The sequence below is a fragment of the Temnothorax curvispinosus genome, unplaced genomic scaffold, assembly GCF_003070985.1.
Source record: "Temnothorax curvispinosus isolate PA1 unplaced genomic scaffold, ASM307098v1 QBEX01005624.1, whole genome shotgun sequence".
Lineage (NCBI taxonomy): Eukaryota > Metazoa > Arthropoda > Insecta > Hymenoptera > Formicidae > Temnothorax > Temnothorax curvispinosus.
The window spans coordinates 315981-329854 of NW_020215404.1; the positions used below are offsets into that span (position 1 = coordinate 315981).

Sequence of the window (13874 nt, forward strand, 5' to 3'; positions counted from 1 at the left end):
CAGCCAGCCAATCAATCTCTTTCTCTCTCTCTCTCTCTCTCCCTCTCTCTCTCTCTCTCTTCTCCCTCCTTCTCCCTCTCTTCCCCTCTCTCTCCTTCTTTTCCCCTCTCTCCCATTTCTCATTCTAACCTCGTTCTTGGAACCATCGTGGAATTCTCGGAGTTACCCGTGTAAAACGTTGACCCCTGCTGCGCATGCATCTGCCTTGTCGATCTGCTTTTTCTACGCCTTACTATCCTCGGGTCTGACGTGTGCATGCGGCTATCTGAGTCGCGCCTGCTGTGATCTGCATGAACAGCCTTGGTCTCGCCTGATTGGTTATAGCGTGACACCGGTGGTGATTTTCTGGTGATATTGCGTCGAGTGACACTGTTGCAAACCTTGCGCTCTTGTGACTAGTTTATAGTTACATAGTTTATTCTGCGATACTCATGCAGCGTGAGCGCGTGTGCATCAAGTGTACCAAAACAATCGCCGGTCAATTTGTCTCCTGTAGTGTATGCGCTAGGGAGTTTCATCCGGGTTGTGTCAAATCGTACTTAGTCACGAAAGCTGCTAGTAACTGTTGTAAATCTCAGCTGTCGAATATGCCGATCACAAGGGATGAACGACGTACGTTTTCTCCTACCGTCCAGGGAGATACCGCGTCTGTTATTGTCGGTGCCGCACACTCTGGTGCGCTTGCACATATTACTACGCATGACACTGCGCGCGATACTGCACATGACTCTACGAATGAGCTTTTGCGTGAGTTGATTGAGCGGATTGAAAAGTCGGATGCGAAACTGACTGCTTTCATGGAAAAGTCAAATTCGAAGCTGTCTACGTTTATCGATAGTCAGCAACGCACCAATAAAGAAATTAGTGATAAACTCAATCACTTAAATCGGCTTACGGATACTGTGGCTCAAAATAGTCAGCGCATTGCTCAATTGGAGCTAGACAACGCCAATCTGGTTCGCGAAGTTCGTGAATTAAAATCTGCTCAGTCGTCTCAAGTGCTCACGGCGGCAATGAATTGATTGTATCGGGCTTGCCATCGACGACATCCTTTACTCTGTTAAAGCTGGCTAAAAACGTGTTAACGGCATTAAATGTACCGGGCTTCTCCTGTCATGTTCTTGGTGCTAGATTTGTCAAAATACCACCATCTGTGACTCCTGATCGTGCCACTGTGGCTGCATCATCATCGTCTGCGTCATCTTGTTCGATGATTGTCACCATGGCCTCGAGTGTGGTTTGCGATGCGATCATTTCCAGAAAGCGTGAAAGGGGTGCCCTTAGACAGCGGGAGGTGTATAACGTAGATCCTGATCGTAATGTATACGTAAACAAACTTCTGCCTAAATGTACCTTTGATTACTACAGCAAGTTAAACGTATTGCTAAGGAGAGGGCGTATAGGTTTGTTTGGATTAAGAATGGCCGTATATGTGTTAGACATGCTGATAAGGAGCCTATTATTTGCATTGACTCTGACGCTGATCTTGCCAAGCTTGGCTGACGTGTCCGGCCCGCCCGTTCTTTGTCTTCGATCGTTCGGCGCAACTCAGCATGTAATTCTTCTCTGCGCGGTATTGCTCAGTTTAACGCCAATTCTCTTGGTGGACATATTGACTTCATTCGTTTACATTTTGATACTAGCTCCCATCACATCATTTCTGAAATGATGTTTCTGAAACGTGGCTTCATGCGGGTGTGCCGGACGATCTTGTGGCTCTGGACGGTTATTTTCTGGTTCGTCATGATCGGTTGGGGCGGATGGGTGGAGGAGTTGCTTGCTACATACACAACTCTTTAAAGGTCAAGTTAATTGCTACCTCTTCTGGGGTAGAGTTGAATGCTCCGGAATTTCTTTTAGTCAAAATTTGGTTGCTGAGTAACGAGTAACGAGGTAGTGCTGTTTGCGTCAATTTATAGAAGACCTAAAGGCGCCTTTTTTAATGACTTCGTTGAATCACTTACCGGTGTTTCTCATCTTTATAACAATATTATTATTGGCGGCGATCTGAACTGCAATCTTTTGAGAAGTGGTTTCGAGGCTAACTACTTGCGTGAACTTATGTCAAGTTTATCTTTGAACATTGTCGACTCTGAAGCCACCTTTCATACCGCCACTTCTGATTCGTGGTTAGATGTTCTGGTTGTGGATGACATTGACAAGGTTTTATCGTTTACCGAATCCTCGAGCCCATTCATTGCAGGACATGATCTACTTAAAATGTCATTCTCTCTAAATCGTACGTTTGACTCTAAGCAATCTGTACTGCGGCGTAGTTATAGGAACTTTGACACCTCTGTGTTCCTTGAGCATCTTCAATCCTTAGCAATTAATGTTCAGATTGTGAATGTGACTAACGTTGAGAAGGTTTGTTCTCGTCTATCGTCTACCTTGCTTGACGTGCTGGATGTGTTTGCTCCTGCTCGTAGATCCGTGATTAGAAGGCCTCCTATTCATTGAGTCACTGATGAACTTAGATCCCGACTCCGTACACGTAATCAGCTGTACAAGCAAGCCAAACGTTCCAATAGTCTTCTTGGCTATGCTACATACCGACATCTTCGCAACCAGCTTAACACTGATATCAACCGCGCCAAGAGTGATTTTCACTTTGCCTCTCTTACTAACGTAACCGACTCTGCTAAATTGTGAAGAGAACTTGCCCGTCTTGGGCTTGTCAAGTCTACGTCGGGTTCTCCTCTCCGTTTTTTCTCACCTGATAAACTGAATTCATATTACGTCTCTGTATCTAATACTTCATCACCTTGCTCGTACATTAACTTCATGTCAGCCATTGCTTTAGTTTCTAGTCCTTCTCAACGTTCAAAGTTTGTTTTCTCTATTATTCAACCTGATGATGTATATAAACTTATCACAAATGAACCTCTTCATTCCTTTGCATCTGGCCAGGACGGTTGTTGGGGATTCCCCCAATTTAGTAATGTAAAAATTATATCTAACCGTTCTATGTACTGCGATATACTTTTCTTCTGCTTCTCACGCAAAATTCTCAATTAGTTCGGCACCGCCGGAAGGAGCCGATCCGCGCCGAAGGCGAGCGCGCGTCAGCATTCCCACGCGGCTCGCCCGACCGCCGGCCTCCCTTCCAACGAACCCGCCGCGCCGGAGTATTTAAGTCGGCGCTCCGACAGGAGCCGACACTTCGTCTTATCTCCGGCTCTCTGCTGCCTTCGACGAAGCCTACCCTATCCAACTTCCTAGGGCGACACATAAAACGAGGTCCGGTGCTCCGAGTCTCGACTGAGTGCTCTCAGGTGTCCCCGAACTCCAGCCTACCAAACCGACGATCACGATTCCTCGGGGTCGAGCACGCTCGGCCTCGTTGCGAGCCCTCTCGCTGTCGTGGCCCCGGTGCTTCGCTTCCTGCCGTATCCACCTACCGCGTCTCTGTAGGCATCGGACGTTAGACCGCGTTTCGCAACTCCGTCACACCGCGACAACTGCATTCGCGATACCGTCTATCGTTTCTACCGCTTTTCTGTGCGCACTTTATGTAAATCGCACTTCAAACCTACGCATACTACAAGTCACAGCGCGCCGAGTGCATTTGCACTAATCTTTTGTACATCTCGCGTTTCGTCAGTTTTGTTTTATTATACCGAATAAAGTTTATATATATTATAAGTTAATTGCTGTCTTTTGGGCCTTCCACTCAACTTCCTAACAAGCGATCGAGTCCGCGTTTAACTGAAACCCCGGTCGTCTCATAGTTAAAGGGCTGAACGAAGCCATTCGTAATTATCTCGCGTTCTCGCGGAACGGATTCGGCGATTCGTTCGGCGCGTTTAGTGCGCGCCCGAACAACGGTATTCCGCTTTATGTTCTCCGTATTGCCTGGCCTGTTATTTCCCAATGGCTCACTTCACTGCTTAATTGTTCACTTCAATCCTCCGTATTTCCTTCATTATGGAAACGTGCGTTGATCCGCCCTCTCTCAAAAATTCGCACTCCTCTGTCTCCATCTGATACTCGACCTATTGCTAACCTTCCGGAAATGTCTAAAATCCTTGAACGAATAGTGGCCTCACAGATCACTGACTATTTAAACAAGCATAATCTTTTGAATCCCAGACAGTCTGCGTATCATTCAGGTTACAACACGCAATCTGCACTTTTACGCGTCTGTGATGACATAAAAAAGGGAATTGATGACAGGCTTATCACAATTATGATTCTCTTCGACTTCAGTAAAGCCTTTGATACTGTTCCACATCTTCGTTTACTTTTGAAGTTAAAAGAATTAGGATTCTCTGACGAGGTCCTTGTGTGGATATTCTTCTATCTCACTGACCGTTCTCAAGTAACTGATGATGAAGGTAATCTCTCAGACTGGCTGTTCACATCGTCCGGTGTCCCTCAAGGTTCTGTACTAGGTCCTCTTCTGTTTGCACTGTATATTAATAATATAGGTGGTTTTCTGTCGTTTATGTATCATATGCTCTTTGCTGATGATATACAAATATATCTCCAATGTTCTCGTGCTGACATTCTCCATGGTCTTGAAATGATTTCCAGAGATGCGAACGCTATTTTTGACTATGCAAATTTGAATGGTCTTAGACTTAATCCTGCGAAATCTAAGGTATTGATTTTTGGTAGTCATTCCTATGTTAATGATATCGACTTCCATAACTTACCACCTATTATTGTAAACCAAACACCTATACCCTTTGTTAATGAAACCAGGAATTTGGGTGTAGTTTTTACGTCTAACTTGTCTTAGAAAAAACACATTTTACACATCTCTCAAAAAGTTCATTTTTCTTTGCATAAACTTAAGTTCAATAAAAATTAACTTTCTACGAGGTTAAGGATAAGGCTGGTATTAGCTCTAATTATGCCACACATCAATTACTGCTGCTTAGTCTATCACGGTTTAAATGGTGGTTAAATACTTTATTACAGAGACTCGTCAATTGTTGCATCCGCTTTATCTTTGATCTCAAGAGAGATGAACATATTACTCCGTATAGACGCCAATTAAGATGGCTTTCAGTTAAAAATAGAAGACAATATTTTCTTGGTTGTCAAATGTTTCGCATACTTCACATGTGCTCCCCTTCTTACTTGCGGGAAAATTTTACGTTGCCTGATCCGCTGTTGAGGAGATCTGACCGCCTTCCTCTTGCGTCTCATACATTTCATATTCCTTCTCATGAACAACCACGAACAGAAACTCTTTTCATCTTTCTTCTATCTATTTCTGGCACTCACTTCCTGTCAATATCACCTCTACTTCCTCATTCCCTACCTTTAAGAATCTTCTCAAAGCATTTTTGCTTGCTCGGGAAACAGGGTAACATTCCTGCTTATGTCTTCTGTTTTCTCCTGTACTTCTTGTTTATTATTGTTGTTTCTTTACTACATAATTATACTGTATATATAACTATTATATATTAACGCAACAGATTTCTTTATATAAAAGATGCAAAAAAATAAATTTTTGAAAAAATTATTTTTTGTGGTTAAATATATATAAATGTTTTTATTATAAAACTTTCCACACATGTACGGGAGGTAAATTGACAAATTTAGAAATTTTCTGTTACGGCCCAAAAATAGTTTTAAAGGGCGAAATTGTCCCTCTCATATGTAAAGTGGCTTTTTGCTTTTTTCAATAGATAAATCTCAAAAAGTATACAAAATATCAAAAAATGTTTCATATAAAAGTTTTATGGCAAAAACACCTCTATTTAACCACGTTAATAAAATTTTGAAAACAATTATTTTAATTTTTAATAACAATTTTGTTTAAAAAATTATTCTCTCAAAATATTAATATTATTGAATAGAAGAACAACGAAAAATTTCTTTTATCTTTTTCCTCCCTTATTATACAAATGTGGAAAATTTCATTAAAATCAGAATTTTTGGGTTTGCGAGATCTTGTAAGAAGTTGGGTATGTAAATATACCGAATAGGGGCCTACCTCCTATAATCTTAATGTATATTATAGAAGTCACCTTTCTGAGTAATCTTCAGAAAGTTTTAGCCGTCGCTCGTTTTATATCAAAAAATTATTGATTAAATAATTTTAATAAATAAAACGTAATTTTCTGATACCATGTACATTTAAGGTAGTCTTTTTGTGAGAATAAGTATTAGATAGGTACCTAAATTTGATATATGTTAAATATACAGTAATAAGGGGCATGTGTACGAAAAATCAGATGAGGTTACCGACACTTTACAAGAAATAAGTCATTCTAAATATGCGTTCGCGGAGCGTGCTATTGTCATTCTATTATTGTTTATATCTAATGAACGAGAAAGATAGAATGATGCAAATTGCCACGGCCGAGGTTTTCAACGAATAATAGGTACATGTACTTAACGATTAGATGAATACATTACTAATGTCTTAAAATATTCCCTAAAGTTTCCGGATTTCGTACGTATCCCTATCTATGCATAATTACTAAAAAATTTTTTATGTGGAAATAACTTTATATTTTTACAGACAATAAGCGGGGAGACTATCGAGCAGTATGCATGTATATGGATTACTCTACTAAAAAAAAACGAGTTGATAATTACGGGAAAGAGGGACGCATATTATTCGCACAATTGCATGTTAACACACCCTTTATTTTGCTCCCGCGCTGAGTCTTAGTTTAAGTATGTATCAAAACCGAAAAATCCTGAGTTCCATAACAATAATGATGGCTTTATAAATATCTTACATTGAGACTAATTTATAGCCGTAGGAGCCTCGATAAATCTCGAGGATTGATTGAAATATCGTAACATGGAGTTAGGTTATATGAGTAACCTTATTTTACAATATTGCTATTAATAGAATTAAAGGGTGAAAAAAAGAAAATAATAAAAATATACTAAGCATAGGAGATAATATCACTCAAAAGAAATTAGTTAATAGATCAGAAATAATAATCTTGAGTCAAAATCAATTTTGTTCAATAAACGAAAAGCATCATAGCGCGAAGCAGATCATAGATCGTATCCTTCGCGCGCACATTGGTCCGTCGCTTACCGGTGTCGACGATGACGTCGATGAGATCCATACTCTTGGCGAAAGCGTCTCTCAAGTTGATGTGATGAAAAGACACGATGCTGCCTTCCCGTTTAGCCCTTTCAAGAGCCTCTCGCCTCTTGATGGCTTTCTCTCGTCTCATCTGATTCTTGTAGAATTCGGCGAAGTTGTTGACGATAATGGGAATGGGCAACGCGATTACCAGGACACCACATATACAACACACACTGCCGATCACTTTGCCGAGCGGGGTCGTGGGGTAGATGTCGCCGTATCCGACGGTGGTCATTGTGATGCCTGCCCACCAGAAGGTCTCTGGAATGCTTATGAATTTGGTCCCGGGCTCCTCTTTCTCGGCAAAATAGGCGAGACTGGAGAATATGAGGACGCCCATTGCCAAGAAAAGCATCAGTAGCCCTAGCTCTTTATATGAGTTACGTAAGGTAAAGCCAAGACTCTGCAGCCCAGTCGAATGACGGGCCAACTTCAAGATCCTCAGGATCCGCATTATACGAAAGACCTGCACTACCCTGCGCACGTCTTGGAACTGGTCGTTCGCATTTTTGTTGGTCTCGACTAGGAATAGAGATACGAAGTACGGTAGTATCGCCAGCAAATCAATCACGTTAAGACCGCCCTTGAAGAACTTCCATTTGTCTGGTGAGGCACTGAACCTAAGCAAGTATTCGAGAGTGAACCACGAAATGCACACAGCCTCCACCATAGCGAGCTGCGGATTGTCTTGGAAGTTTCCTTTTTCATCATTTACTTGCATACTAGGAATGGTGTTGAGAGTTAGAGCAATCGTTGAAAGTACAATAAAGAGTATGGATATCACAGCTATCACCTGAAAAAGCGATGGATCAACTGGTCAAATAAAAATAATTAATTGCGAACTGTTTGATCTATGTGTAAAATATTTTCTTCTTTTAATATGTTTCTTTATCTGACCTTATTGAAACTGAGTAAGTGAGTGAGTGAGTGAGTAAGTTAGTGAGAAAGAAGGAGAGAGGGAGGAGAGAGGAAAGGAGAGAAAAAAAGAGAGTAAAAGAGAGAGGAAGAGGGAGACAAGAAAAGGAACGAAGGAAGAAACAAAGAAGAGAAGGAGGGAGAAAGGGAGAGAGAGAAAGAAAGAGAGAGAGAGATGCCGGAATATCTTTCTTATACTGATCCGCGCGTACACACACACGATGGCACCCACCTCTTCTCCTTTCTCTCTTCCCATCCCTATCTCTTTTCCTCATTTCTACCCACTTTTTCATCTACATTTACCTTCTCATCCTCACTATGCTCTCTTATTCCTTCCTCCTCCCTCTCTCTCTTTTTCTCCCTCTCCCTCTCCCTCTCTCTCTCCCTCTCTCTCTCTCTCTCTCTCTCTCTCTCTCTGAATATGCACGCACGCATGTGTTTGTGTATAAAAAAGAAATACTTTTAATATATATAAACTTTGTTTTCCTTATCGTCTATGTCAACATGGTGGAACAACATGGAATATGACAAATAACTGACCTTTGCTTGAGTCTCCACAATTAAAGCATACAAGCTACTACCATATATGATGAGCGATAAATAATTCTATTAAAATATTTGGAATTCAAATATGACTTTCCCTAGAAATCTTAACACTGTTAACGTCGCGAATATAAATTGTTTTTAAGAAATACGCAGCAATAGTGTAGGAGTAGGGGAGACCAGGACAAAGTCGTCACTATTTTTTTGGTGCCGATTTTTAACAACAAAACAAATAATTTTAGTAAAATGTGGTATACCGTTGTAAAGAGTGAACCTTTAGCTACAAAATGTATAAGGACATTTCTGGTCTACGTCGCTTTGTTCAACTGGTATAAAGTGAAAACTACAAAGTTGCAAAAATTAAAATGTCAAAATTGCCGGGGCGGAGTCGTTACTCCATTCTCGGACTGAATTTTAAATGAAAATTCATAATTCCGTTCATGAAAAATGATAGAATACATTTTATTAATTATTTTTTAATAGAAAAATGGAAACATTAATTAAAAACACAATGGCGGAAAATAATTACAAAAAAAGCGCACGCACTTATGTACCCTACGCTCGCACGAAATGCACTGTTTCTCGTTAGCTCTGTTCTCTGTCATCTCTGAGCACACGCAGCACATATTATCCAAGTCCTCGCCGGAATCCGATCACTACTGCTTCTTTGACTTTGATTTTCGCCCGAAGCCTCCATCATATGGTTTAGTGACGACTTCTAGCCCCGGACATAGATTTTAAGTTTGATCACTTATGAAATATTAGAAATCAACGAAAATAAAAAATTTTCACTGAATTCGTGTTCAGCATGTATTACTCTTCAGAATCACTTATCTCGAGATTCGGAGAGAAAATAATATTTAAAATTTTCAACGCACAAAAAATTTTACTTTTGACCTCCGAAAACAAGTTTGCCTTAATGAAAATTACAACATGGCATATAATCTCACTAAACTCCGTTGGTCACATGAGTACCATAAGTAGTGTTTACAATATTAATGGAGAGTTCACACAACATACAGATTTCGAGATAATTGTAGTGTCGACTCCGCCCCGGTCTCCCCTACAGTAAGTGTCAATTTACTATTAATTGAAGAATTAAAACAAAATAAAGAAAATATTCGATTTAGTAAAAGACAAAAAAAATATATAATTTATACATACACAGATATATATATATATATATATATATATATATATATATGTGTGTGTGTATATGAGTATGTATGTGCACACATTATGTGCCCATACACAATTCATACATATATGTAAGGTGGGGGGTGCACTTAAAACACCGGAATTCCTCGAAAACTGAGTCCAGCAGGCAAAAATGTTTCAAACAAAAGTTACATAATCTGGAAGAAACAGATAATGTTAAAATTAATTTTCGACAAAATTTATTCTTTAAAGTCACGTGCAAGTCATCACCATTTTTTAATGAAAATTTTTTTTCACATAATATGATTCTTCTAATTATTCTACATGTTGCAATAATCATATTGCTCGATTTCGAGCGTCGTGAAACCTCTATTGCATATATCTAGATTAGATATATTGGACCTACAATTGAAGTCGGTTTCTGAACGACTACTATAAAGTTCACTTTAAGTGGTAAAATTTCAGTGTCTCTTCCTTCCAAGAGGTAGGGATCGTGGCGCAGAAAGTTGCGCGCTACTTTAATGATTCTGCATATAAGAGTATTAAAATGCATTTATCAAAAAATCAATAGTTTACGAAATATACTATACTTTATTTTAGCATATTTTAACATAAAATATAAAATATCTCGTAAAGTCGTAAACTATTCATTTTTTCATAACCGTAGCTTAATATTTTTATATACGGAATAATGAGATAAATTAATTGGTGTAAAAAAACATATGTAGATAGTCGCTTTTCAAAAAAGGTGTAATTGCATAATACAAATTGCATTTGCACCCCTCCAGATCATACAACTTTTGTTTGAAATATTTTTTTCCGCCAGTTGCTCAGTTTTCGAGATATTCTAGTGTTCTAGATATCCTACCCTGTATACATTGTAATTCCAAAAAAGTCCAAAGTTTTCCAATGTTCATAAAATTTGATGAAAATGTCACAAATGCTGCTAGTTATGAGTTTACGTAGCTAGTACCTAGGATATAACGCCAAATACGAATATATTCATTACAAAGATAAATAAAGAAAATATGTGTCTGAAGTAGAAACGCAAAGTCCTTTGGCGTCACAAAGTAGAATGCCTATTGACAAAGAAAAAACAAAAATTAATTTAAAAAGACTTCTAAAATAATAAAACATATTTTTAAAGAAGAAAATTAAATTTTGATTAAAATATAGATATAATTAGGTAACGTATTAAAATATACATAATGATATAAAAATTGTGTCGGGAACAAAGTTGTCTAATTGTACAGTTGCAACGTGTTAAAAGTATTTTCAACAAAAATTAGAACTAATTGTTAACATCAACTATACATACATTAAAATAACGACAGTAATTTATAATAATTATTTGCAAGATCATACACATCATGGACAAAATAATTGGACCTTGAGATACGAGATAAAAATGTGTGTATGGAGTATGTACTTGGCGCGAGACACTACTCTCTTGATACTTATCATATCGTACATATGTATTAAATTATACAGGATAGGCTAAATAAAGTGTTACAATTAACTAATTGTAGAATGGCTCAGCATTGAATTATAATTTATATTTTATAGTCAATTTTATTAACTACAAATAAGTTTTCATATAAGCTAAATTACACTTTACGAGAACCCCTCTTTATGTGTGAAAGGCAATACGGGTAAACTTTGTTCTTTTCAATTTTTTAATCCAACATTTCAACATAAATCGAATTCTACGCGAGAAAATAAGTTCCTCTTACTTGAAATTTTTTTTCTAAAATAATTATTCTTTAAATTAGAAGTATTCAAAATAATTTTATTCATAAAATTCCAAACAAAATATAGGGAAAATCTAGGGAAGGTCGAGATAGGGGAAGGAGAGATAGAAGAAGAAATAAAAAGAGTAAGAAAGAGGATAAAAGAGGCCATGATAAAAGAGGATGTAGGAAAAAAGAGAAACAAAGGGAAAGAATGGTGGGATAGAGATTGTGAGGAGGAAAAGAGGAAGGTAAAACGAGAGCTAAGAGCATGGAAGAGAGACAGAGAAAACAGAGAAAAGTATAGGAAATTGAAGCTAGGATACAAAACATTATGTGAGAGAAAAAAAAAAGGAGGAAAATAAAAGATGGGAAAGGTGGATAGCAGAAGCAATTAACGAGGGGAAAATGTGGGAGGTGGTGAACAGAGAAAGAAGGAAAAGAGGGAGAGTCAGTGAGGAAAACTGTTAGCAGAGAGAATGAGAGAGGAGGTAGAGAGAAAGGGTCTACTGCCACAGTGTCAAGCGGAGTTCAGGAAAGAAATGAGGGTCATTGATAATGTATATATAGTAAATTATTTAATTAACAGTCAGATTAGGAAGGAGGGAGGGAAATTAGTAGCGTTTTTTGTGGATCTAAAGGCAGCTTTTGACACTGTAGACAGGAAGATTTTAATAGAGGCGTTAAGGGAAAAAAGGATAAGGGAGGGATTGATAACGAGGTGTAAGAATGTATTAAGAAAGACGGCATGCAGGATTAAAATAGGGAGGGAACGAAGGGATAAGTTTTGGACTGAGAGAGGAGTGAGACAGGGATGCCTGTTAAGCCGGATCTTATTCACTTTATTATTAGCAAATTTAGAGGTGCTCAGAATGGGTGGACGGAGAGGGGTGAGAATAGGAGGAGAAAAGATATACTTATTAGCATATGCGGACGATATTGTCTTGTTAGCGGAGGATAAAGAGGGAATGCGGGCGATGATGACGAGGTTGGAGAGCTACCTAGAAAGGAAAAGGGTGGAATTAAACATTGGGAAATCAAAGATAATGAAGTGCAGGAGAGAGGGAGAAAGAGTAAAGAAGATAAAGTAGACATGGGGAGGGAAAAAAATAGAGGAGATTAAGGAATATAGGTATCTGGGCTACACGGTGCAAAAGAACGGGGGACAGGAAGCGCATCTGAGGGATAGGGTAAGAAAGGGAATGATATGTATGGGACAAGTACGTCAATTAGAAAGGGTGTGGTGTTACTCGCACATTAATTCGCCGAATACTGAAAGAAGAAAAATATCATCCATAGGTATCATTTGGTCTTACATCAAAAACTTTTGGCAATTGATTACGAACAGTGTATAAGATTTTGCATATACGTGGTGTGATCAAAAAGTATCAAGACTGATTGTATAACTCGGCTAATTTTGGTGGTAAAGATTCGTCTCTGCGCGTAAATCTTACCTGGAATTTCTGCTCTTTATAGCACAAAGCCGACTTCAACTGTTAGTACCGTTTGAACGCCCCTCGAACGACACGTGCACGGGCCTACGTCGCATTTCCCTCAGCGCAAAATAAAGAGAAAGAACAGTGTGCATAAAATTTTGTGTAAAACTTGGAAAAACTGCTACAGAGACTTTTGATATGTTGCTTTCAGTGAAGAATGAGTCGTGCACATGTGTTTGAGTGGTTTAAAAGGTTCAAAAGAAAGTCAAGCCTTGAAAGCGACCCGCGGTGTGAAAGCCCTTCAACAAGCAGAAACAAAGATTCTATTATTTGTGTAAGAGAATTAATACATAAAAATCGACGATTAACAGTGCGTGAAAGATTTAAAGAAGGCCAAATTTCCGTCGTTTTCAACAGAGATTTGACCTTCTTTGAACCTTTTAAACCACTCAAACACACGTACGCGACTCATGGACTCTTTACCGAAAGCAATATATGTTCAAAAGTCTCCGTAGCAGTTTTTCCAAGTTTTACACAAAATTTTATGCACACGCGCTGTTCTTTCTCTTCCGACATTTTGTACGCTGAGGGCGACGAAAGCCCGGTACACGTGTTCTTTCGAGAGACGCTCGAACGGTACTGACTAAGTTGAAGGTCGACCTTTGTTTTATAAAGAGCAGAAATTCTAGGTAAGATTTACGAGCAGAAACAAATCCCTATCGCCGAAATTAGTCGAGTTATACAACCAATCTCGATACTTTTTGATCACACCATGTAGATGCAAAGAACTATTAAAAAGTGGTAATTTAAGTAATTTCCTTTTCAATATGATATTCTTTGATGAATCAACATTCACCAATTCTGCACAAATAATTCACAAATAAAGTACAATTTATATTATTGATGTCTGGAAAATTTACACTGAATGCATACTGTATCGTTCTAACATTGCTGGTCTCTGAATGTTTGGAGATTTTATCATCAAATCATAATCTAATACCAGGCCACTTCGCTCAAATTACA

At 38.6% G+C, this 13874-nt stretch overlaps 1 protein-coding gene across 4 annotated transcripts in view; it reads right to left on the bottom strand.

The window, feature by feature from the left end:
- Window positions 1–8054, bottom strand: part of LOC112454986 (potassium voltage-gated channel protein Shab-like) — a 307820-nt gene extending 299766 nt beyond the window's left edge. For all 4 annotated transcript variants that reach the window (XR_003040808.1, XM_025016652.1, XM_025016650.1 and 1 more), the window contains exon 1: window positions 7016–8054. Coding sequence is in view for 3 of the 4 variants with exons in the window: in XM_025016652.1 (XP_024872420.1) it covers window positions 7016–7790 (775 nt within the window). In the remaining variant the exon portion in view is untranslated. The remainder of the gene's footprint in view (window positions 1–7015) is intronic.
- Between the last annotated feature and the right edge of the window lie 5820 nt (window positions 8055–13874).